At 42.5% G+C, this 23435-nt stretch overlaps 1 protein-coding gene across 3 annotated transcripts in view; it reads left to right on the top strand.

Annotated features, from left to right (window-relative positions):
- SIN3A (SIN3 transcription regulator family member A) overlaps window positions 1-23435 on the top strand; it is a 73003-nt gene that overhangs the window by 30468 nt on the left and 19100 nt on the right. For 2 of the 3 annotated variants that reach the window (XM_032865098.1, XM_032865100.1), the window contains exons 4-16: window positions 2147-2253; window positions 2978-3260; window positions 4308-4559; window positions 5251-5403; window positions 5550-5708; window positions 7681-7770; window positions 10246-10364; window positions 10935-11145; window positions 11454-11570; window positions 13892-14130; window positions 15935-16118; window positions 17079-17652; window positions 19994-20163. In XM_032865098.1, the coding sequence (XP_032720989.1) occupies window positions 2147-2253; window positions 2978-3260; window positions 4308-4559; window positions 5251-5403; window positions 5550-5708; window positions 7681-7770; window positions 10246-10364; window positions 10935-11145; window positions 11454-11570; window positions 13892-14130; window positions 15935-16118; window positions 17079-17652; window positions 19994-20163 (2658 nt within the window). The remainder of the gene's footprint in view (window positions 1-2146; window positions 2254-2977; window positions 3261-4307; window positions 4560-5250; window positions 5404-5549; window positions 5709-7680; window positions 7771-10245; window positions 10365-10934; window positions 11146-11453; window positions 11571-13891; window positions 14131-15934; window positions 16119-17078; window positions 17653-19993; window positions 20164-23435) is intronic. The other variant, XM_032865101.1, reaches the window with a different exon arrangement.

The following is a 23435-nucleotide window of genomic DNA, read 5'->3' as shown; positions in this document are numbered from 1 at the left end:
CTGCAAACTTAATGAGTTTTATGTTCCATCAGCCTAGTCATTAATGAGACATTTCAATATGGAAAGTTCTGAATATGAATTAAATCATCCATTGAATTTCAACAGAAATTGTCCTGTTATTTCTAAAGTACAGAAGATCCAACCATGAAATGAGTGGGTATTGAGGAAGTATACAGACTGCTCTAGCAACACCAAAATACTCGGACTAAACATGGCATGATGGTTCCCACAATGGAGCTTCCCATAAGAGAAGTTTGGGCAACTCTTTGAAATATAATTTCATGGTTTATTTGAACATTAATGTTCTGTATCACAATATATCACAAGCTTGTCAAATCATATGTTTATTTCTGAAACTTCCCTATAGTTGATATTTTGAATGATTTAAAATAATCCCAGAGTATATAGGAAACACCTAGTAGGTAATTCCCTTGGATTTTTCCTGAGTAACTAAAAAAATTAAGTTTTCCTAAATCAGACTCATAACTTTGTGGACCTTCAGTCTTGTTCCTTTGTGAATGGTCACATAATTTACATAATTTAGTGACTATTCTCTCTCCTTTATCTCCCATATCCTGTCAGTCCTGAAACTGTATCACTTCTACCTTCTGTAAAGCTTTTCAGTCTATACTGTTCTCTCTTTTCCTTTGGTACTACAGTTCAAGCCACTTTTGTTCTCACATTGAGTTTAGCCTTATAGCATAATTGGTTTCCTGTCTCCTTTCAGTCTGTCCTTTGTACCGATTTGTTCACAACACTGGAGGCAAATTGAGTACGCTAAAATGCAGATACTAAAAATCTAAACTGCTTTTTTTTTTTGAGAGAGCAAGCAAGCGTGGGAGTGCAAGAATGGGGAAAGGGAGAGGGGGAGAGAGAATCTTAAGCAGGCTCTTTCCAGGGCCCAGTGCAGGGCTTGATCTCACCACCCTGGGTCATGACTTGAGCCAAGATCAAGAGTTGGATGCTTAACTTACTGAGCCACCTAGGCGCCTCTAAACTGCTTTTTTTGGTCTTTGTTTTTAAATATTTTATTTATTTGGGTGGGGGAAGCACGAGGGGAGGGGCACACTCCCAGGTGAGTGTAGAGCCAGATTAGAGGCTCGATCCTAAGACCCTGAGATTGTGACCTGAGCCAGGGTCAGACATTTAATTGACTGAACTACATACCCCACCCCGAAACTGCTTTTTAATAAGATTTACAAGGCTTTTTGGGATCTAGGTCCTGCTTCCTCTCCTGTCTTCTCTCTTGTCACTCTTCCTGCCACTCTTCCTCCTTTTCACCATAGCTCCTTCAGCCGAACTAAAGTGTTTGCAGTTTTCCCAGTGTACCAGATGGTGTCCTGTCTGGGATTTTGCTCATGCTGCTTCCTCTGACTTTCTTTGTAGGTCTGTCTTCACTTTCACTAACTTGTACTCATCCTTAGGACTCAGTTTAGACATCACTTCTTGGGGAAGCCCTTCCTTATGTGCCCTTCCGATGTGCTCTCTGGGCATTCGATGATTCCCCATTTACCCCACTGTATTAGAACACCAAATGAGATGTGAATGAACTTCTGTAGAGCAGGGACTGTGATGTATTTGACTTCTTAGTACCTCATGTTGGGCCTGGTGTGGTATGTTGTGGCTTAGTAGATATTTGTGAGATGGATGAATGAATGAATAAGTGAATAGTACATCAACGTGATGATTTTTCAGTCATCGCTCTCCGGAAAATTATCCAAAGCAAGGCGACAAATTTTATGAGTTGATTCTTATTTTAAGCTTGAGTCTTATTATTGGCATCCGTACTACTATTTTATTTTATTTATTTATTTTTTTTAAAGATTTTGTCTATTTATTTAACAGAGATCACAAGTAGGCAGAGAGGCAGGCAGAGAGAGAGAGGGAAGCAGGCTCCCCGCTGAGCAGAGAGCCCGATGCGGAGCTCGATCCCAGGACCCTGGGATCATGACCTGAGCCGAAGGCAGAGGCTTTAACCCACTGAGTCACCCAGGCGCCCCCATACTACTATTTTAATACTCTCGTGTATCTTTATGTTTTAATTTTGTTTATTACATTAATTTTATTTAGGCATAAAGCATTTGTTTTTTAATAAGAATCTTGGTTTACGTTCTTTTTATAACCTTGAGATTTATCCCTGCCTCAGGTGGAGGACGCGCTGTCCTATCTCGACCAGGTGAAGCTGCAGTTTGGTAGTCAGCCTCAGGTCTACAATGATTTCCTTGACATCATGAAGGAATTTAAATCTCAAAGGTAAAAGATCTGTGTGGTTTTATTCAAGCTTTGTGCTTGAAATGTTGATTTTGGAAGGGGAGGATATGGCTCATTCTCATGTGCTGAGAGATAAAGGGTGCCTCCTTTTGGGGTGTTTAATTTTTAGGGTCATGCTTTTAGTTTATGTATGGCTTATTGATGAAAATTACAGGTGGCCCTAGACCTTTGTATTCTCCCTGTTGGTTAATTTTTCTTCATTAAAATTTTTCTTACTACTTCACCTCAATCAGGGAAGTAAACTGAAAATGATTAGGTTACCTGCTCTTTGAGTTGATTTAAGATACGCTAATATTCTGGCATGGTTCACCATTAGAGTAATTCGTAAAAAATGTAGACACATAATGATTAATGCTGGTGTGTCAGAGGGTGGGTCTTGAATGGGAATTGCTGCTTTATATTTACTGATGAGAGTATTTGCTTGTTAGGACTGTTAATCATGAACATAGATTCTGTTCAAAATTGTGACCAAACCTCTATGAATATGATGCTAAAATTGCTTTGGAATTTCAGAATTCTTTCTGTTTTATTGATTTTGTAATATGCAGGTTGATTTTTACATTTTCCTGTTCAAAGAACCTAGTGGAATGTGTTATTTTTTTTTCTTACTAGGCTGTTGGTCAAGCTTGCCACTTTAATTTTTGTGGTTTTGTGTGTGTGTGTGTGTGTGTGTGTGTGTGTGTGTTTTGTTTTTTGTTTTAATCAGCATTGACACCCCAGGAGTGATTAGTCGTGTGTCCCAGCTGTTCAAAGGCCACCCCGACCTGATTATGGGCTTCAATACCTTCTTGCCCCCTGGCTACAAGATTGAGGTGCAAACCAATGACATGGTGAACGTGACAACTCCTGGCCAGGTTCATCAGATCCCCACCCATGGCATCCAGCCCCAGCCTCAGCCACCACCCCAACATCCTTCCCAGCCTTCAGCCCAGTCAGCCCCAGCTCCTGCCCAGCCAGCTCCTCAGCCCCCACCTGCCAAAGTCAGCAAGGTGAGCACTTGGAATACTTTGCATCATGTAAAATGCATTTCTAGAGAGCACCCTCCTTTGACATGTCCCCTTTATATAAGACTTAGAGACATCAGTTGTAGTGATTTCATCAGAGAAGATTCATAGTCACTTCGCTGTAAGATGGTTTACATTTACCTTCCACATATTTAGATGTCTGTTTAAGTCAACACATCAGTAACCTATGAGGACTTGTTTTTGTCCCCACCTCCCTAGTGAACCATGAACATCCCAACAGATGGCCACTTAACTTGAATAGTAGTACTTTGACAGCATGGCAGAAATGATCATCTCATGATCAGATTATGCTGTTGCCCATGGGGTCGTCTTACAAAAGCCACTCAATTTACCAGATTAGGTCATATCAAGCCGAGCAGAAGACCCTACTGATGGTGGTGTTGATGGTGGTAGAATGTTCTTGTTCTAGAACTGTACTGTCTGATACTGTAGCCACTAGCCACATATGTCTGAGTTTAAATTTAAACTAATTAAAATAAATTCAGTTTCTCAGTTTTAATGGCTATGTTTCAAGTGCTCAGTAACCCCAGGTGGGTTAGTGGCTGTATTCTGTAGGACAGTACAGTGTGAAAGAACATTGCTGTCACCTCAGTTCTATTGGACAGAGGTAGTTTAGAAGATTTTTATGTGGATTTCTGCAACAAGTGTCTTCTGACATTAAAGATTTATGGAGAGTGAGGGTTGTGTTTTTTTTTTCTCCCTCTTCTGTTTGCACCTGTTGAGTGAGCTTAAAAATTGCATTAGAAAAATTCTGCCCTGTAATTGGAGATGTAGCCACTTTTCAGGTTGTATTTAGAAAATTTGAGACTAAAATTAATCTGTATTAGAATGTGTGAGCCCTTTGCACTCCCCGCCCCTGCCCAGTATGACTTGAGTTGGCCTAAAATGGCCTGGCCAGAGTGAATTAAGGACGTTTGTTGATCAGACATCTTGTTTCTCTTTAGTTTGACCTTTTTTTCCTATGTCAGACCATCTGTGTTCCTGAGGAGACTATGACTTTTTTCTTTTTAGCCTTCCCAACTACAAGCACATACTCCAGCCAGTCAGCAGACTCCCCCTCTCCCACCATATGCATCCCCGCGCTCTCCACCTGTCCAGCCTCATACACCAGTGACAATCTCTTTGGGAACGGCCCCATCCTTGCAGAACAATCAGCCTGTGGAGTTTAATCATGCCATCAACTATGTTAATAAAATCAAGAACAGGTTCCAGGGCCAACCAGACATCTACAAAGCGTTCCTGGAGATTTTGCACACATACCAGGTAAGAGATCCACTCTTTTAGCCTGCCTTAGCCAGGTCACACGCTGAGGGCATCTGACCAGAGAAGGACTTGAATAACCGTTACTGTGGTCTCTAATTGTTACTGGAAGTCAACAGGTTAGAAACTGTGATGTGTGTTTATAAAGCTAGTTTGATTTGCCTGACTTTAATTGCCTTATAACAATAGGACTTTGAAGTTACTGCCCTGTGAAGCAGATTCTTATTATCTGGGGGGTTTAGAGGATGATTTGTGTAGTGTAGTTCATCTACAGTAGAAGGAGGAGATATTTCTCTAATATCTTGTGTTTTATTGGTTGGTAGTGGTCCCCTGAGCATTCACATATACTCTCTTTTATTTATTATTTTATTTTTTAAAGGTTATTTTATTTATTTATTTGACTTCTGTTCCCAGCATGGGGCTCGAACTCATGACCCCAAGATCAAGAGTCACACGCTCTTCCAACCTAGTCAGCCAGGTGTCCCGTCCTAGTTTTAAAAAAATTGTCAGCCACCATCTTCCACTCATTTCTCACCTTAAAAGCTTGCAGTTAAAACAAGTGCTAAGAACGTAGACTTTTCTTCTTAGGTACAGCCCAAGTAGATAATATCCCAGAAAGTGTGCAAAAGGGAGTCACTCATTCAAAGCAGTGGCCCTCTTATATGATACCTTCCCATTTGAAATTTCCTGTCAGAAAGAGCAACGAAATGCCAAGGAAGCTGGAGGAAACTACACTCCAGCATTGACTGAGCAGGAAGTATATGCCCAGGTGGCTCGTCTTTTTAAAAATCAGGAAGATCTGTTGTCAGAGTTTGGACAGTTCCTACCAGATGCCAACAGCTCTGTGGTAAGTTTTATTTAGAAAGAACTATACTCTTTAGAATTACTATCTTAAAATTTAAGTTAGGAAGCTGGAAACGGAATCTTTTCTGTTTGATATGAATGATATGCCTACTTGGTAAGAGAATTAATCTCTATCCTTGTCTTACTTAGCTTTTAAGCAAAACAACGGCTGAGAAGGTTGATTCCGTGAGAAATGACCATGGAGGCACTGTGAAGAAGCCCCAGCTGAACAACAAGCCACAGAGGCCCAACCAGAATGGCTGCCAGATCCGTAGGCACTCGGGAACGGGAACTACCCCTCCGGTAAAGGTGAGGATGGCCAGCACCTGCGCAGTTTAACTTTCGGGAGCAGTCCTCACGGACAAGTACTCCAGGGTTGTTCTCGTGTTCTTATCCAAGAGTGTTGAAAGTTGGATCATGGATACTCAGAGTGAGTTGGTGTATGTCACAGACATTCAGTGCAAAGCTTCTTATCTGGCTTGCAAAAGAATGTTAGACTATCACTGATTACACAAATTACTGTACTTTTGGAGTTTGTATTGTTTTCTCTATATTTTCTCTCCTTTGCTATTAGCCATCATGTCTTTTTTTGTTTGGTGCCAAAGGTTTCTGAGACTTAACTAATTTTTCCCTTCCTCTGACTTACTTGATGCCTTCAACCTGCCTTGTGATAAGAAGAAGGAAGATTATTGAGTTAATTGTTTCAGAAATAAGTCAGTGGCCTCTAAGGTCCTCCTGTGAGTAAAGTATCTATACTTTGTGAGATCTCTTTGGTCTAGAGGCCTATCCTGCCCAGGTTTCTTTGTTCGGCTGCCAGGTCTCGTTTGTATCATTGTCGTCTCCAAGGCCGGACCGTTGGGCTGTAGCAGAGGGGGATCTTCAGTTTGTTAGTGACCTATCACATGATGCTTCTTATTAGAGTAAACACGTGATGATCTGCCTGCAGAAGGCCAAGCCTGTCGTGCAGCTGTGCCGGGGAGAGAGCTAGGTGTATGTACTGAATGTTGCTTCAGTGAATTCTAGAGCAGTATGTAATGTGGAAAAGATGGGACATGTCTGCAGAATCTAATTAATGAATCATGATATTTTCTCACTATTTTAACAGTGGAATTTCTAACAGTAGGCAGTGACTGGTGAACAAGCAGATGACTACTGACACGTTAGGTGTTGCTCACACTTGACTTTTTTTTAGTGTCTAATGGCTTTTCCTTTTGAAAGCAAACTGAACGTAGAAATACTTTTCTGTTTCTTCACTTCAGTAAAGAGTTCTATGGGTAGCAAGAATCAGCTTGGCAGTTCAGCTCTGCTCTTGCTTCGGTCCCCTCCCACACTTGATTACCCTCAGGTGGAAACACTAGAAAGGGGGATTAGAATCCCCACCTCCTTTCCTCCTCAGCCTACGCAGCAGAGGCTTTGGCTCTTGAGAGTGTGCACTCTGAGGCGGTGAAGGTAAATGTGCTGCTTCCCTCAGAGTTTGTGCTTTTCTTCACAGGTGGTTGAGAGATGACTTTATAAACGGGAATTCTTGCCTGACAGTTATGTCGTGGCGTATTCATTCCCTTTGAAAACGTAATCTTAAATTGATCCAAGTAGATATTGTTGACAAGAGTCATTCCTTCTCTTAGGAAAATAAACTGTGCTTTTTTTCATGAATTTTTATTTATTTTATTATTTTTTTTAAAGATTTTATTTATTTATGAGAGAGAGAGCATGAGAGGAGAAAGGTCAGTGGGAGAAGCAGCCTCCCTGCCAATCAGGGAGCCTGACGCGGGACTCGATCCTGGGACTCCAGGATCATGACTTGAGCCAAAGGCAGTTGCTTAACCAACTGAGCCACCCAGGCGCCCCTTTTCATGAATTTTTAAATTGAATTATAACTAAAAGGTTGAAAGTTGATTTCTACCTCTCTTGGTAGTGTGCTCCAACTCTTTGCCTCCATCTCTAAGAAGATGAGGTGGTGGCACTAGGTTCCAAGTTAAGTTACTTTTGGCTAATGGAAAAAGTGAGGATATTCTGTTACCGCAGTAATGAAGTGAGAAAATATTCGGGAAGTAGAATGATCTGTGAACCTCGGGGTGGGGGCAAACTGAGATGGAGAAGATAGTTGGAAATCTTTCAGGGTGTAAAAGTTAATGAGTTAACGTAAATGAGAATTCTCTCATTCGTTGCAGATTATTGACAGCAGTGGTCAGTGACGGACCCATCAAACACAGATGAAAATAAAACTCCAAGAACTCTCCTCTTTGGATCTTATGTGTTTGTATTTTTCCTTCTTTTGCAGAAGAAACCTAAACTGCTCAGCCTAAAGGATTCTTCCATGGCAGATGCCAGCAAGCATGGTGTAGGAACTGAATCATTATTTTTTGATAAGGTGAGTAGTGATTGAATTAAATTTATTATTAATGCCAAAAGAAAAAAATCCCCCTGTCCCCAAGAGGATTTTGTTTTAGTTGATTAGGACTTTCTGCCTCTTAACATAGTTTCTAAGTTGTTGGTCCTTTTAGGCTACCGGAACCATTAGCACAGCTAGGGAAGCAGTAGCATTGTCTGTTTTGGTTTTGGAAGTAGTTTACAGCATTTCCCATGGCGGAAGACCGCTTTTAAAAAATGCGTGATGTTACTCTTGAGAGATATTTGGAGCTCCTCATTGTAGATATCCAGGTGTGCACCAGTTGTTGAGGACTTGAGATGACTTGTAATCTTGATTGCTCATGGTACTTAAATGTGGTATCGCATATAGGGTTTGTAGGAGTTTTCATTTAACTGTATGTTTTCAAAGTTGCCTGGGTGATCCTGATATGTAGCCAGCGTTGTGATTACTGGTGTAAACAGGGTTGTGTGGTATATTGGTTTAACTCTCCTCCTACGTCTGACTTCCTCCTTGGAGTAGACTTGATGATTAGCAGGCTGCTTTCATCAGGGTAATTGGTAACTGTCAGACTTCTCACCGGCAGGAACCAGCCTGGGATGATCTGGTGCAGATTTACCCTGTCTTGCACCTTTGGGTTTTTGCAAAAGGGCAGGTGTTTTCGGATTCACGTGATTGGTGCCTCCTGATCTCTCTCTAGCCTGCCCTGCCTGTGTGCGCTGTCCTGCTGAACGGTTGTCTCGCTCTGGCTTGAACCATTTGTGAGGGCTGCCTGGGCATTTGGTGCCTTTAAGGGAAATGTGGAAATGCTCACAACCAACAAATGACAATGAGAGAGTGGAGGGGTGGGGTGTGAATAAGTTAATTTTGTAGGAGTAATGGTATTTTTTTGTTTGTCTTTGGAGTACTTATTTCTTAGAGACACATGCTGGTACATATTTGACCCTTGAACAATGGGGGTTGAAAATCTGAGTAGAATTGTGACTCCCCAAAACTTACTGTTGACCAGAAGCTTTACCAATAATATTTAATAGTTGAGTAACACCTATTTTGTATGTTATGTGTATGGTATACTGTATAATAAATAAGCTAGAGAAAAGAAAATGTTATTAAAATCATAAGGAAGAGAACATATATTTACAGTGCTTTATGTATCAAAATCTATGTGTAAGTGGACACAGTTCAAACCCATGTTGTTCAAAGGTCAGCTGTATATAGGTGAAATGCCTGAAATTTGCTTTAAAAATTCAGTGGTGGAGGACATGGTTGTAGATGAAATAGAATTTACTGTATATTGATCATTGAGGCTGGGCAAGTACATGGGGTTCATTAGACTATTTGGTCTACTTTTGTGCATGTTTAAAGGCTAATAAAAAATTAAAAGTCAGTCGATACTATGTATAGTACAAAAAGTACAGTTCTCTTTCATCTCTTTCATCTTTGGCTTTGAAAATACATAGTCCATGTAATATCTACTGACTGCTAGTTATAAAAGTATACAGGAGCCTGGAGAAGGGGTTGTCTTTAACTGCTTGGTTTGGTGAGGATCTGTCTATAGTCTTCACTAAAGGACCATAATGCTAAATATTTACTTTTTAAAAAGATTTTATTTACTTATTGGTCAGCGAGAGAGAGCACAAGTAGGGGGAGCAGCAGGCAGAGGGAGAAGCAGGCTCCCTGCTCAGCAGGGACTCATCCCCAGGACTCACCCAGGACCACGGGATCATGACCTGAGCCGAAGGCAGATGCTTAATGACTGAGCCACCCAGGCACTCCTAAAAATTTACTTTTAAAATTAAAATTCCAGATTGCTCATCTAGCCAGGCTAGTTTTACCTTGCTTATGCCATTGAACACTTTTAGGTTTTTGGATGTTAGAAGTGTTCAGTATTATAAGTGGAGGAAGGAAAAGGATCAGCTCAGAGGACGGAAGTGTCTTACTTAAAAATTATTCAGGATTACCAGAGTTTAAAAACAGTGTTGACGAAAGATTCTTGCTGTAAACATCTGTCAGGAGAAGCACCAAAAACTAGGGGAACTCTGATATGGTTGGAAAATCAAGCATATAAGAAGGTAAATGTAATATTTACTCTAGGATCTTATTTAAATTTCTTTTTATTGTGAAACATTTTAAACATGTGAAATGACGAGCCGAGTGGAATGACTCCTATGTACCCATCCTCCAGCCTCTGCTGGAGGTTCCCTCCTACTAGCCAGTGTTCTTATTTCATATGTACTCTTACCTACCCTGGCTTATTTGGAGACCAATTCCAGATATTTTATTATTTCATCCATAAGTACTAAGTTTCCTTTTAAAGTAACACTTTTCTCAAACATAGTCATTATCACATCTAAAAAAACTAACATCAGCTCCTTTAGTATCATCAAATAACTGTTTAAATTTCCCCAATCTTTTAAAAGCAATCCAGGATCTCTTGATTTCCCATCTAACTATTTCTCTTCTGGTTGTCTCCATAAGGTCCGAAAGGCTCTGAGGAGTGCAGAGGCCTATGAGAATTTCCTGCGCTGTCTTGTTATCTTTAACCAGGAGGTGATCTCTCGGGCTGAACTTGTGCAGCTAGTCTCTCCTTTTCTGGGGTAAGTGGAGTGAGGGACTCAGCGCTGATGGGTGCTGTGGAGGTGAGGGTATGTGATGGGCAATCATAATTTGATCATGGTGGGTCAGTTGGTTGACTCATAAAATGTCAGTGTCATAGGAGTCCTCTGGGAATTCTTCTAGTTTAACTACAGATGAAAAAATAGGCAGAGAGGGCATTGTCCAAGACTAATGGTTTCCCAGTGTGCTGACCAGTGTTGGATGTTTATAGAGACCAGTCTCCTCTGGGGTTCTAGAATCTTGACTGTATTTGACAACCTAAGAATGATCTGAGCATTCACGTGGTCTTCTTGACTAGAAGAACAGCTGGTTATTGCTTAGTTTCAGTGTAACTTTTCCTTCAGTACCCTAACCAGTCTTGGAGCGCTCTACAAGAAAAGGGGAAGCCAGATGCTCAGAAGCAGAACTTCTTAGGCAGGAAATAATAATTGTCATTGGAATTTGTCCCTGGTAGTTAAGTTCTGACCCAATAGCAAATAGTAGTAGCTATACCTCAGGATAACTGCATCATGCTTCTGATTGCTCAACCAGTTTTTGGTTTGATTCTTCAGGAAATTCCCTGAATTGTTTAATTGGTTTAAAAACTTTCTGGGCTATAAGGAGTCTGTACATCTGGAAACCTTTCCAAAGGAACGAGCCACAGAGGGCATTGCCATGGAGATAGATTATGCCTCTTGTAAACGGTTGGGCTCCAGCTACCGAGCCCTACCGAAGAGTTACCAGCAGCCCAAGTGTACAGGACGGACCCCTCTCTGTAAAGAGGTAAGGCCTTCCCTAGAAAGGGTCAGCTCTGAGTCTTTCCTTCCTCCAGAAGGGAGTGACACCAGGGATCGAGAATCTATGTGAATAAGGAAATCAAGACCCTTCTCTCTAAGTCTTTTCTCAGAAGAAAATGTTTTATACTTCTGTCCAGAACCTTTCCAATCTTTGCAAACTTGTTAAAGGTGAAAGCTGTAATGTTGGTGCTTTCTATCATCCCCTAGAGTTGTATCTGTCTTTTTACTAAGAATGCTTGATTACTAGAAAGCTTTGTTACACTTTAGCTTCAGTTTATCTTCTTTTACCCAAAGGTTCTAAATGATACTTGGGTTTCCTTCCCTTCCTGGTCTGAGGACTCCACCTTCGTTAGTTCTAAGAAAACCCAGTATGAAGAACACATCTATCGTTGTGAAGATGAACGCTTTGAGGTACAAGCTCCTTTATCATTTGGAGGTTGTGGAAATGGGAGGCACTAAATGCTAAGATATTTTAAATATCTGTGAGGCTTGGCTTTTTGAGACTGGAGAGCCAGAGTCTCATGTTCTTCACTGGTAAATGCTTAGTGTCCTACTTAGAATGTTTTTGAGTTCGTCAAATACATTAGTAATATTTTAGGGCAAGTGTGACCTATCTTGGCCACTTGAACCCTTTTGAAGTTATCCATTGATGGCTGAATAATAATTCCTTGAATTTTTAACAGCATTTTAAAGGTTATTGTGTTTTACAGGGTATACAAAACAGTATCTCAAGACTGATGGGCTTTCTTAAAGAGGTTTAATTATTTAAAGCGTGTATTGTTACTCTTAGCAGGTATCTTGACGTGGTTAGCAAACCAGCTCTCCTGTGAGAACTGGAATTCTTCTCTTCAAATCTGTTACTTGGCTCCTTGCGAAAGTGAATTTAGGGTTTTATTTTGAAGCAGTTGGGAAAGGAAGAGCTGGAGTAAATAAGTGAGCTGGTAGAGCCCCCGTACCAGGAGTAGGAGTATGGAGAGTGGGCTCAGAATCCCCGGTGTGTTAAAACGTCTAGCTCACGGATCTCATCAACAAAAAGGGAATGTTCAGTGTGTTGGAAGAGGTAAAATGATTTGTATCCTATTTAAGGTATTTGTTATATGAAAGTGACTGGCCCTGCTTATTCATATAGATGGGCGAGAGCTTGTTCTTTTTTTAAACCCATGCTGATTAGGCTCTGCCAGCTGTTCCCCTTTCCCACGTGATTCGGCGGTTCCTGACATGTCTTGAATGAAGGGTCGCATGTTGCTTGGCCACTTGCAGGTGACTGGCTGCAGTGTTCATGAGGAGTTTCCACCATTTGCACAAAACAAGATCGTGGCAGATGCTAACTTCCATGGAAAGTTGTATCAGGGTGAAGAAAGCATTTCCTTGTTACCTACCTACGTTTAGTAAGGTTAGATGAGGAGTTAGAAAGCAGAGATTGGCATCTTTTTCTGACAGGATGTTCCTATTCTCAACTGGTGTGCCTATAAAAGGCAGCATCCGCATTTCCCATCTGCGATTACAGGCGTGATGATGAAGGTGTGTGTGCATGTGCTTAGGATTGGGTGGGATGGACTAGTTTGAAGGAGCATTCCTTTATACATCAGGATAGGTTAGTGATCCTGCAGTACAGACAACCCCCAGATTTCAGTGGCTTGAATAAAAACATTTATTTCTTGATCACACTACCTGTGCATTGATGGTTAGTAGGGGATCCTGCTCATCAGAATTACTTTGGGACACTTCCTATTTTATTTTATTTTATTTTATTTTATTTTATTTTATTTTAATTTATTTGCTTGAGAGAGTACATGTGCATGCACATGTGCCTGAGCAGGGGAGGGGCAGGGGAGAGAGAAAAATATCAAGTGGACTCTGCACTGAGCCCCCCGGGGGGGCTCCATCTCAAGACCCTGAGATCCTGACCTGAGCCGAAACCAAGAGTCGGACGCTCAACCGACGGTGCCACCCTGGGAACTCCTCCACAGACATTTGGTCACAGGACCCTGAGACTTCTCGCTTACTTCATTTTCTGTTTCTCGTATAGAGAATGTTGTATGGAGCCTAGCAAAAGAGTTACTCAAAGGTTGCCAGTCCTATCCTTCACCAGGTCTGGCTAGGCCCTTGCCAGAAAGTAAGTGGCAGGAGTTCTATTAGAATTTGAATGATTACCCACAGATACGACATTGAAGTCTCAAGGAATGGTAGTCACTGCTCCTTATTATTACTGGATGTAGAACAACGCTTTTAAATATTTAAATATTTCAAGTAAACCTGAAAAACCTCACATATAAGACTGATTTATCATCTTTGAATGGTCTTCTGATTGTTGTGTGTTTGTTTTGTTTCATTTTATCATTCCTAACAGATTTCAGCAATATAGGAAAGTTCAGGGGAAAGTGTCAGTAAGGTTGCCTTATGTGAGGTCCCTGTGGTCTGGGGTCAGTAGTACTAAGCAAAGCACACTGGTGGTGCTGGAAGTAACAACTACCACTTATCTATTATTTATTGGATGTTTTGTGCCAGGCCTTGCACTAAACCCTTTATTAGGATTATATCATCTAATCTAGAAAACAGCCTATGAGAGTACGTGAGGTTATCCCTATTTTATTGATAAGGAAATAGAATCTTGTGTGGCTACTATGGCAGAGGTGGGATTCAAATCCAAGGAATTTGGCTCCCTACTTCATACTTTTGACTGCTGTTCCATTCTGGTTTGGGTCCTGAGCACACTTTGTCTTTTGCTTTAGCTTGATGTAGTTTTAGAGACCAATCTGGCAACGATCCGGGTTCTGGAAGCAATACAGAAGAAGCTTTCTCGCTTGTCTGCTGAGGAACAAGCCAAATTTCGCTTGGACAACACCCTCGGGGGTACATCGGAAGTTATTCATCGAAAAGCACTCCAGAGGATATATGCTGATAAAGCAGCTGACATCATTGATGGTCTGAGGAAGAACCCTTCCATTGCTGTCCCAATTGTCCTTAAAAGGTAACTGACTGAATGTGTCTTTTGTGCTTTAGTATGCTTCATGACCGATTCAGTGTCCCAAAAGATAAAGCCCCCATTTTCTTTCTTTCTTTTTTTTTTTTTTTTAAGATTTTATTTATTTACTTGACAGAAGGAGACCCAGCAAGAGAGGGAACACAAGCAGGAGGAGTGGGAGAGGGAGAAGCAGGCTTCCTGCTGAGCAGGGAGCCTAATGCCGGGCTCGATCCAGGACCCTGGGATCATGACCTGAGCCAAAGGCAGACACTCAACGACTGAGCCACCCAGACGCCCCAAGGTCCTCATTTTCAACCTGGTTACTATCCCATGAGACTTCCATTTTGCCCCAGCACTGGTTGTTGGAAATTAGGTGGACCATGGGATAATGGAGCGTCTTGATGGGGTTCTGTGTAACCAGCAGTAGAGAACATACCTTGAAAGTCCATAGTGGAAAGCTGTGTGTTTAAGGGAATACTTTAAAATACAGAAAAGAACAAAGTAGAATACAGCCTCCCACATTCCTGCCACTCAATACTAACCTTTGTTAACATCTTTGTTTTTTAATAAGGAAAATCACTCTTTCGTCTTTGTAAAATAGATGTTTTATTTAAAAAGTCTAGCTTGCCATTTGTACCAAGAACTTTTTCCTCCTGTCAAGGCTTCAGCCTGAAGTGTAGAGGGGCTCTTGTACTCACCTAAGACCAGGCATCAAGGAGGCCAGAGCTAGAGCCGATGAGCCACGGCTCCTTCAAGGCCATGGCGCTTTGAACCACACTGTGAATGCCAGCCAACAGCTGGACCATCTCTCAGTATCACCTGCAACGGTGATGACGGGATTCTTGTGTGCTGTGTGGCTCACAGCTGCCTGACTTTTATTGTCCCTCCCTAGTCTCCCGCTCAAGAGCTGGCGCAGGCTGTTCCTCTTCCTGCCGTGCCAGCAGCATTTAACTTTTGGCTTTGAGATGTAGGATACTCTGCAGTTCCAGTGCTGGTTTTGATTTTATTCTCCTCGCTTTTGGAGTGTTAAGATCAGTTGTTGCCATCAGAAATTCCCAAACTGTGTGCAAAGGAGCATTACTGTGCAAGTTCTCTGCTCTTGGACTTTTGCATTTACATTAGTGTAGTGAATGTTCTTAGAAGTCCTGCTGCAAAGAGATGTGCTTGTTTCAGCTGGCCAAGGAAGTGAACCCCCTTTTCAAGTGTATTCTGTGGAATGCTGTTGAGAAATAACTATTCTAGGTAAAATTTCTGACTTTGGGACAAATTACCTCCCCAAAATAAGTCCTGGATAAGTCAGTTCCTCAGGTAACAGAGTTCAAGCCTGGGTTGAATAACAATTTGAGTAACAGTATCCCAAGTTGCCAACAATTTTGACCTATTGTATCTTTTGACTTTTGAAATAAAGTAAGTCTGACACATTTCTCACTTCTGAACCCTTAGACAGGCACCTGGGTGGCTCAGTTGGTTAAGCATGCGCCTTTAGCTCAGGTCAAGATCCCGGGACTCTGGGTTCGAGACCTCCCTCTGCTCAGCTGGGAGTCTCCTTCTGCCTCTCCCTGTCTCCTGCTGGTGCTTTGTCTTCACTCACTCTCCATCTCTCTCAAATAAGTAAAGAAAGTCTTTTTAAAAAATAAAATAAAAAACAAACCCTTAGAGAGTAAGTATTGTTATCCCTATTTCCTCAATAAGGAAACAGTCTACTATGGCAGAGCGAGGATTCAAATCCAAGGACTTTAACTCTCTCCCTTAAAATTCCCACATGTGGATTCCCATGTCTTGTTGTTTCTACCCTCCCTGCCCTGCCCAGGTTGAAGATGAAAGAGGAAGAATGGCGAGAAGCCCAGAGAGGCTTTAACAAGGTCTGGAGAGAGCAAAATGAGAAATACTACCTGAAGTCACTGGACCACCAGGGCATCAACTTTAAACAGAATGACACCAAGGTCCTGAGGTCCAAGAGCTTGCTTAACGAGATTGAGAGCATCTATGATGAGGTGAGCTGGACGTTTTATATCCGTGAGAGGACCCAGTCTTTATGCTCAGTGTGGCTTGGACTCCTGGAAATTACCTTTGGCATATGAAAGCAAGACCCTCTGAGACATGTTGATTCTTGCTTCAGACTTGTCCCAGACTTCTCTTCCTGATTCTGTCACTGTAAGCCTCACCTTTACTCCCAAGCTGCTACACTGGTTTCCCGGTTTACCATCCTGGCTTTGTCTGTGCCTCCCGCCTCCCTCTACCACTGTCCTGTTTCCCTCAAAACTGTACCTCGTCTTCATTCACGTAGCCCCTGTTAGCTTCCCACAACTGAAATACTCATCATTAATCCCCAGATACTTTCTAATCTTTATTTGGCATACTTACCAGGAGTGTATATAGTACTGGGAGGCAGGATATAGTGATGATTAAGAAATTAATCCTGCTCTCTTGGGGCTCACAGTCATGGGGTATGGATAGAGTTATAAATACAGTATGATTGAGAATTCCTAAAAGTTACGTGATCTTGAATTTTTAAAAAGTGTTTTATCATGATAATGTCAAACATAGATGGAAGGGGGGAAGAGAGTGGTAGAATGAGCTCTTAAGTAACCTTCAGTAAGCATCCCTGTTCTGCCAGTTTTGTTAGATTTGTCATCTTCTGCACCCCCACCCCAGATTGGAAACCTCAAATCCTGGACCTCCTGTAGTACTCTCCATAAATACTAACATAGAATTTTCAAAGATGGTCCCAGTTTTGTCCCATTGTCCCCAGTAAGTCTTCACAGTCTAGAAAATACCAGTATCTTGGTGTCAGACCACCTCCCCCATTATCTGTATCTGTTTCTGCAAGTTGCGGGTTGGAAGACGGTTGCCACTGTGGTTAGTAGTGGCATGGACTGCTGGCGTGGTCTCGTAGGTCTGTTTGTTGTTGCTGGACACATGTCACATAATACTTTGCGTTTCTCTCCTGTTAGAGGCAAGAGCAGGCTACAGAAGACAATGCCGGTGTACCCGTTGGCCCACACCTCTCCCTTGCCTACGAAGACAAACAGATCCTGGAAGATGCCGCTGCTTTGATTATCCACCACGTGAAGAGGCAGACAGGCATTCAGAAGGAGGACAAGTACAAAATCAAGCAAATCATGCATCATTTCATTCCAGATCTGCTCTTTGCTCAGAGAGGTGATCTTTCGGATGTGGAGGAAGAGGAAGAAGAAGAGATGGATGTAGATGAAGCCACAGGGGCAGCTAAGAAGCACAATGGTGTTGGGGGCAGTCCCCCTAAGTCCAAGCTACTGTTTAGTAACACAGCAGCTCAGAAGCTAAGGGGGATGGATGAAGTGTACAACCTCTTCTATGTTAATAACAACTGGTATATCTTCATGCGGCTGCACCAGATCCTCTGCTCGCGCCTGCTGCGGATTTGCTCCCAGGCCGAACGGCAGATTGAAGAAGAAAACCGAGAGAGAGAGTGGGAACGGGAAGTGCTAGGCATAAAACGAGACAAGAGCGACAGCCCTGCCATCCAGCTACGTCTCAAAGAACCTAGTGAGTGCTTAGACTGTTGGTTTCTGGACGATGTGAGGGGTTGAGGGACCTCAGAGCTGAATTAGACGCGAGACTGCCGCCTTTCACACGTCAAGCATAGGCAGGCAGGCCTTAGAGCCGGGGATCTGACCGGGGTTCAGATCCTAGCTCTGCAGTTGACTGGTTGTGTGACCTTCCTTCAGCTCCCCAAACCTGTGTACCTGCGAAATGGAGGTGCTCCTTAATACCTTGTAGAATTGTTGGGAGGCTTGGGCTGAGTAGGGAAGCTCCCTGTGTGATGCTAGGATTGTGGCCATTCAGTAGCTGCTGCTGTGGCCACCTGGGGAGCGGGTGTCCCTCACCATCAGTTTCCCAAATGACAGATCCCTAGGGTGTTGCAGAGTGTGTTAAAGGACAGGGTGGGGCTGGAATGTCACAGTCCATTCTGCTCCATGATGGAATACAAATTCGGAGTTATTCATGCCTCAGGCAGATGCGAATTTTCTCAGGTATGTGTGGGCAGGGCTTCTTGGCCAGTGAGGTTCATGGCTCATTCTTTAATAAATAGAAATAGTTTATGGAAAGGAGATTGGAAGTCAAGAGACGGTGTGAGACAGTGGACCAGACAGAACAAGAATGAAGATAGAGAACACAGGAGAAGGAAAAATAAATGCGGGCTGAGGAAGCCGTCATGTGCTTTACGTGATTCTCTGTTGCTGGCTTCTAGAGAACTATTCCTTTCATAAATGAGGTTTTTGAGCTGTGAGCCAAAAACTTTTTCCGTGGAGCCTTTCTTCTGTACCCTTGAAGAAATAGCCAATCTGTGGAGTGAATTATCTTTTTAAAAAATTTCTAAGCTTTTGCTGCTCTAAGAAGCCCACATGTGGCCCTAATTTTCTATCTGTTGAAGAGCTAATGACCCTGGATATTAATGTTAAAACCCTTTCTCTCGCAATCCTAGCTTGAGAGAGACAGCTTCTGGATCTCAAGAGTGGTGATACCATCTGCTTGGGTAGAAATCAGAGAGCAAATAGTCTAATCCTGTCTCAATCACTGACTTAACCTGGTTTGAGGCTTATGTTGTTGGGTCTTAAGCTGTAACAGCAAGCCTCACACTGATCATAACTCGTAGGCACAAGTCTGGCTTGTGCTCCCAGCATTATTCTGGTGTGAAAGCATCTGCCTCTCGGTAGCACAGCCCATGCCTGTGATTTGGGTCTGAACAAGGTGAAGTTCTGTGGTGAAAGTTAAGCCAGTTGCTTTTAAACCATATGCTCTGTTTTGCATGTCTTTGATGAGCCCATCACACTTCAGATAAATGGAGAACGGACTTAGCTTTTGCTCCCCACCTGTTTTCTCTGTATAGACTTTAAAAATGGGTAACCAGATGGCAGGGACAAAAGAGTTCTTGTAATTTTTTTTTTTTTTTCAGTTTAGTGAACTTTTTATCAAGGTGCAACATACATATAGAAAAAGATACAGATCCAAATTGTGTACCTCAGTGAATTTTTACAAAGTGAACACACCTGTGTAACCAGCCTCTGGATCAAGAACCAGTATAACCAACACCCCAGTGACCCCCTCATGCCACCATCTTGATTGCCAGTTCCAGAGATCAGTAAATCAGTCTTGTATAAGTTAAAGGCACAGTCCTTTTATGCTGCTTTTTGCACTCTGCAAGTTGCCAGGTGAATGTCTCTGTAACAACTGATAAGATTCTAGCTGCTGGTTGAAGTGATTCATGCGCAGCGAGCATAGATCATTTAATGTAATTTGTGAAGTACAACGTTGGGAATCCATTTTTAAACAGAAGGACTTTGACAAATGCAGGTTACTTCATTATTCATAGGGGATTTAATTTGCGCTCCTATTTTTCTGTTCCTGAGGGGTTTCCCAGCACTCGAGTGCGGTGCTGTCTGCCTTTTCTCATCTGCACTTCATGCTTCATTGAAATAGCTTTATGAGCAAGTGACCCGTGTGAGGAATGCTTTCTGCACGCTGGGAGGGCAGGTTCTTCTCTCAGCGCCAGAGCCAGCAACTTTTTGAAGAAACTTCTTCCCTGGGACATTCTGCTCTCCTGTCCGGCAGAGCCCATTGTACTATAATGAAGTGTTTCTCTGGCGTGGGTAGAGTGTTAGAGCCCCCATTAAAGTTGCAGTGTCACTGTCCTCTGATAGACAGCACTGGCCATTGTAGCGCCTGTCAGATGGCACTTCTGCCTACAGCTGACGCGGTGTGTATGTTTGACTACCCAGGCTTCTTCCATCAGAGGCACCTTAGGCCAGCTCGGGGTTTGACCCTGACGTCTCTCCTGACCTCTTCATAGCAGGGTAAGGCCTTATCTCTCCCATCTCTCCCACAGTGGATGTTGACGTAGAAGATTATTACCCAGCTTTTCTGGACATGGTGCGGAGCCTGCTCGATGGCAACATAGACTCGTCGCAGTACGAAGATTCGCTGAGAGAGATGTTCACCATTCACGCCTACATTGCCTTCACCATGGACAAACTAATCCAGAGCATTGTCAGACAGGTGAGGGCACGGTGGAGGCTAGGTTTGGTGAGGGAAGAGGTCCTTACCTAAAGATGGATGAGGCAAAGAGAAAAGGCAAGATTTCTCTTGGAGAAAAAAGGGCAGTTTGCTCAAGCAACGTTTATGGACGTATGGCTCTCTAGCAGAAAGGGGGAGGTTAACGTGATGTCAGATCACTCGTGTTAACAGAGCAGGAGTGCTTCAGCCGCTAAATGGAGTCCTTGGCTCTGCTCGGTATGCCCCTCACAGTTGAAAGAGCCTAGCACTGCCCGGGTGTGTTGCCCCTCTCCTGCTGCCTACATGTAGAGCGAGCCCTGGTCCTGGCCCAGCTCTTACCTGATCACCCAGTGGGGATGTCTCAGCGGGGAGCGCTTCCATGTCTGAGGTGTTGGTGATTCTGTGTACTTGGCTCATTTAACTTTTGAGTTCCTTCTGCGGGAATGGTTCTATACATCTTCTATAATACTATCCCTATCTGAGGTTCCGCTTGACTTAGATTCCTGGTTGGTTTTGTGGTGTGTTCCTGTGGCACCCTAGGAGCTTGTGAATATGTTCTTTACAGCTGTGATCATTTATAGCACATAGTCAGGTTTCCACTTTTGCCTTGACTTCTGAATTTCCGAAGGGATCAGAGTATGTTGTTGGTGTGTCACTTTTTTTAAAGTGAAAACTTGACAAAGAAAGTTCTTGAGTCTTCACTGCCACTATGGGGAGTAAAAACTTGTTGCTCAGTGTTTTCTTGGAGTAAAATATGGAATTCTTTGCAAGTACCCAGGCTTTTTTTTTTTGCCTTGATTTTGGAAGGACGCATGGCTCTGTGCCCTTTCGCAGGATCTGCTCAGAGTCAAGGAGGAACACTTCGCATAACTGAATCTTGGCATCTTCGTGAAGGTTGTCAGGTATTCAGTTTTTTTCCTGGAAGTCAAAGACTTTAAGAGGCCTTCCTGATGGAAATCATTATGTGGGTACAAACAAATCTAAATATATGGAAAATCTGGATATATGTAAAATAAAGACTCCAGTTATCGTGTGCTTCTGCATCCCAGTGTGGAAGTAAAGTCTCTCACACTGGCAACACAGCAACTTTAAAAATCCAGTAGAATTAACTTTCATAAGCTTGAGATTGGTTTTGGAAACAATAGATATAATTATCCATTTATTAAAAGCACCTGGTTATGATTTTGAGTCAGTAATGCATAATGTCTAATCTTTTTAAGAAATAGGTTTTGTCCAGAAACCCAAATACAGTGTTGTTGTTTTTTATGGTTTTATTTGAGAGAGAGAGCGAGCACGCGTGCACGTGTACACACACGCGTGTGCGTGTGGCAGGGGGCGGGGTGGGGAAGGGCAGAGGGAGAGAATCTCAAGCAGACTCCACGCTGAGTACAGAGCCTGATGTGTGGGGCTCAGTCCCACAACTGTGCGATCACAACCTGAACCAAAATCGAGAGTCAAATGCTTAACTGACTGAGCCACCCAGGCGCCCCCAAATCCAGTGTTTTTAAAACATATGTTCATGCTTCTCACCTTACTCCTTAGTTGGAGGCATATTTCCTCTCATTCTCCTTATCCTGTTTGATGTTCCGCCAGAGTTCATTGCTGGCTGGAGGTAGAACATATATTTCAAGGTTAAGCCATACGTTTACCTTTTCCAGAGTACAGCTGCTGCTTGAACAGCAGGCCTTTGAACTGCGCTGGTCCCCTAACACTTGGATTCTTCTCAATAAGTACAGTGTAACACTGTAAAAGCATCTTCTCTTAGGATTTTCCTAATACTTTCTAGCTTTATTGTAAAAATATGGTATATGATACATATAACATACAAAATATTTGTTCATTGACTGTTTTTGCTATCAGTGAGGCTTATCGGCCACAGTATGTGACTAGTTAGGTTTGAGGCAGGTTCAAAAGTTATATGCAGATTTTCAGTTGTGTGGAGGGTTGGTGTCCCACCCCTCATGTTATTCAAGGATCAGCTGTAGTTTAATAGAGATTTGTCTTAAGAACACGGTAGGTGGTCTCACAGATACCTAGTACAGAACTCAGGAAATGGCCAATGTAGGGATTGTACTGGGAAGTTTTTTGGGTTTTGGGTTTTTTATTTTTTTCTTTTGGTTTTTTTTTCTTCTCCTGCATGCCTTCTTCCTGGAAATCTGCTTCATTCTCATGCTTCTCTCTGCAGATGGACATTTGGCCATGTAGTCCAGGCTTCTCCGGCCCCTTGGGGCTTTGGCTTGCCATGGCGGTGCCTCTGGCCCCAGCATTGCTTGACCTTTCCATCTAGATACTCGTCTGTAAAAAGTCTACCAAACACATTCACTGTGTCATTTCAAATTAGCAAGAAGGAGAATCTCAGCAGCCTAGCTTGGGAGCGTGACCTCTCCATTTGTCCCTGATTTTATAGGGCTGCCCTTTTCAAAGATTTTAGGAGGGGCCAGATAGCCAAGAAGAGGGTGTGGATGGGGAGTCAGTGACATGTCTATTTCAGCAAGAAGGTCTTAACCAGAAGGGTCTACGTGGTATGGACCATGCTTTAGATGCACTTTTTTTTACACTGCCTACCCCCCAACAGTGTATCTTAAGCTATTCCCTATGTTATCAGGTTATCATAGGCATTATTTTATTGGCCACCTGAGAGCCCATTGTGTGGACTAATTATAATGTAACCATCTCTAGTTGGTGGCCTTTCTACCACTGTCAGATCAGTCACCCTTCTGACCTTGTACTGTGTCCATTTATCTACAAATACACATACTTGTCATTTAAGACTTTTTTAAATGTTAAAAATAAGTAGTTGTCATAGTTACTAGCACTTCAAAAAGGATGTATCTTCCTAAAAATAGAATGGCTTAGTGGTTTTTGAGAATTTTAAAGTAAAATAGACAAATTGATATTGCAGTTAACATTTTGCTTTCTTCTTGTATATGTTTTTTTACATTCTCTGGCATTTTTTTATGAGTGAAGTTTCATTTGAGGGAATTTTTATTCCACAATAGAAATATAGTCATGGGCGGCGCCTGGGTGGCTCAGTGGGTTAAAGCCTCTGCCTTCCACTCAGGTCATGATCCCAGGGTCCTGGGATCGAGCCCTGCTTCGGGCTCTCTGCTCAGCAGGGAGCCTGCTTCCCTTTCTCTCTCTCTGCCTGCCTCTCTGCCTACTTGTGATCTCTGTCAAATAAATAAATAAAATCTTTAAAAAAGAAAGAAAGAAAAATATAGTCATGACCTGTGAAAATGGAAACTCGGTTCAACTTTCTAGTCATCAGATAGTTT

This window comes from Lontra canadensis, unplaced genomic scaffold (assembly GCF_010015895.1).
Source record: "Lontra canadensis isolate GAN:19392208 unplaced genomic scaffold, GSC_riverotter_1.0 scaffold28, whole genome shotgun sequence".
NCBI classification, from domain to species: Eukaryota; Metazoa; Chordata; class Mammalia; order Carnivora; family Mustelidae; genus Lontra; species Lontra canadensis.
Note: the sequence above shows the minus strand (reverse complement) of the source record. Positions and strands in the feature narration are given on the sequence as shown.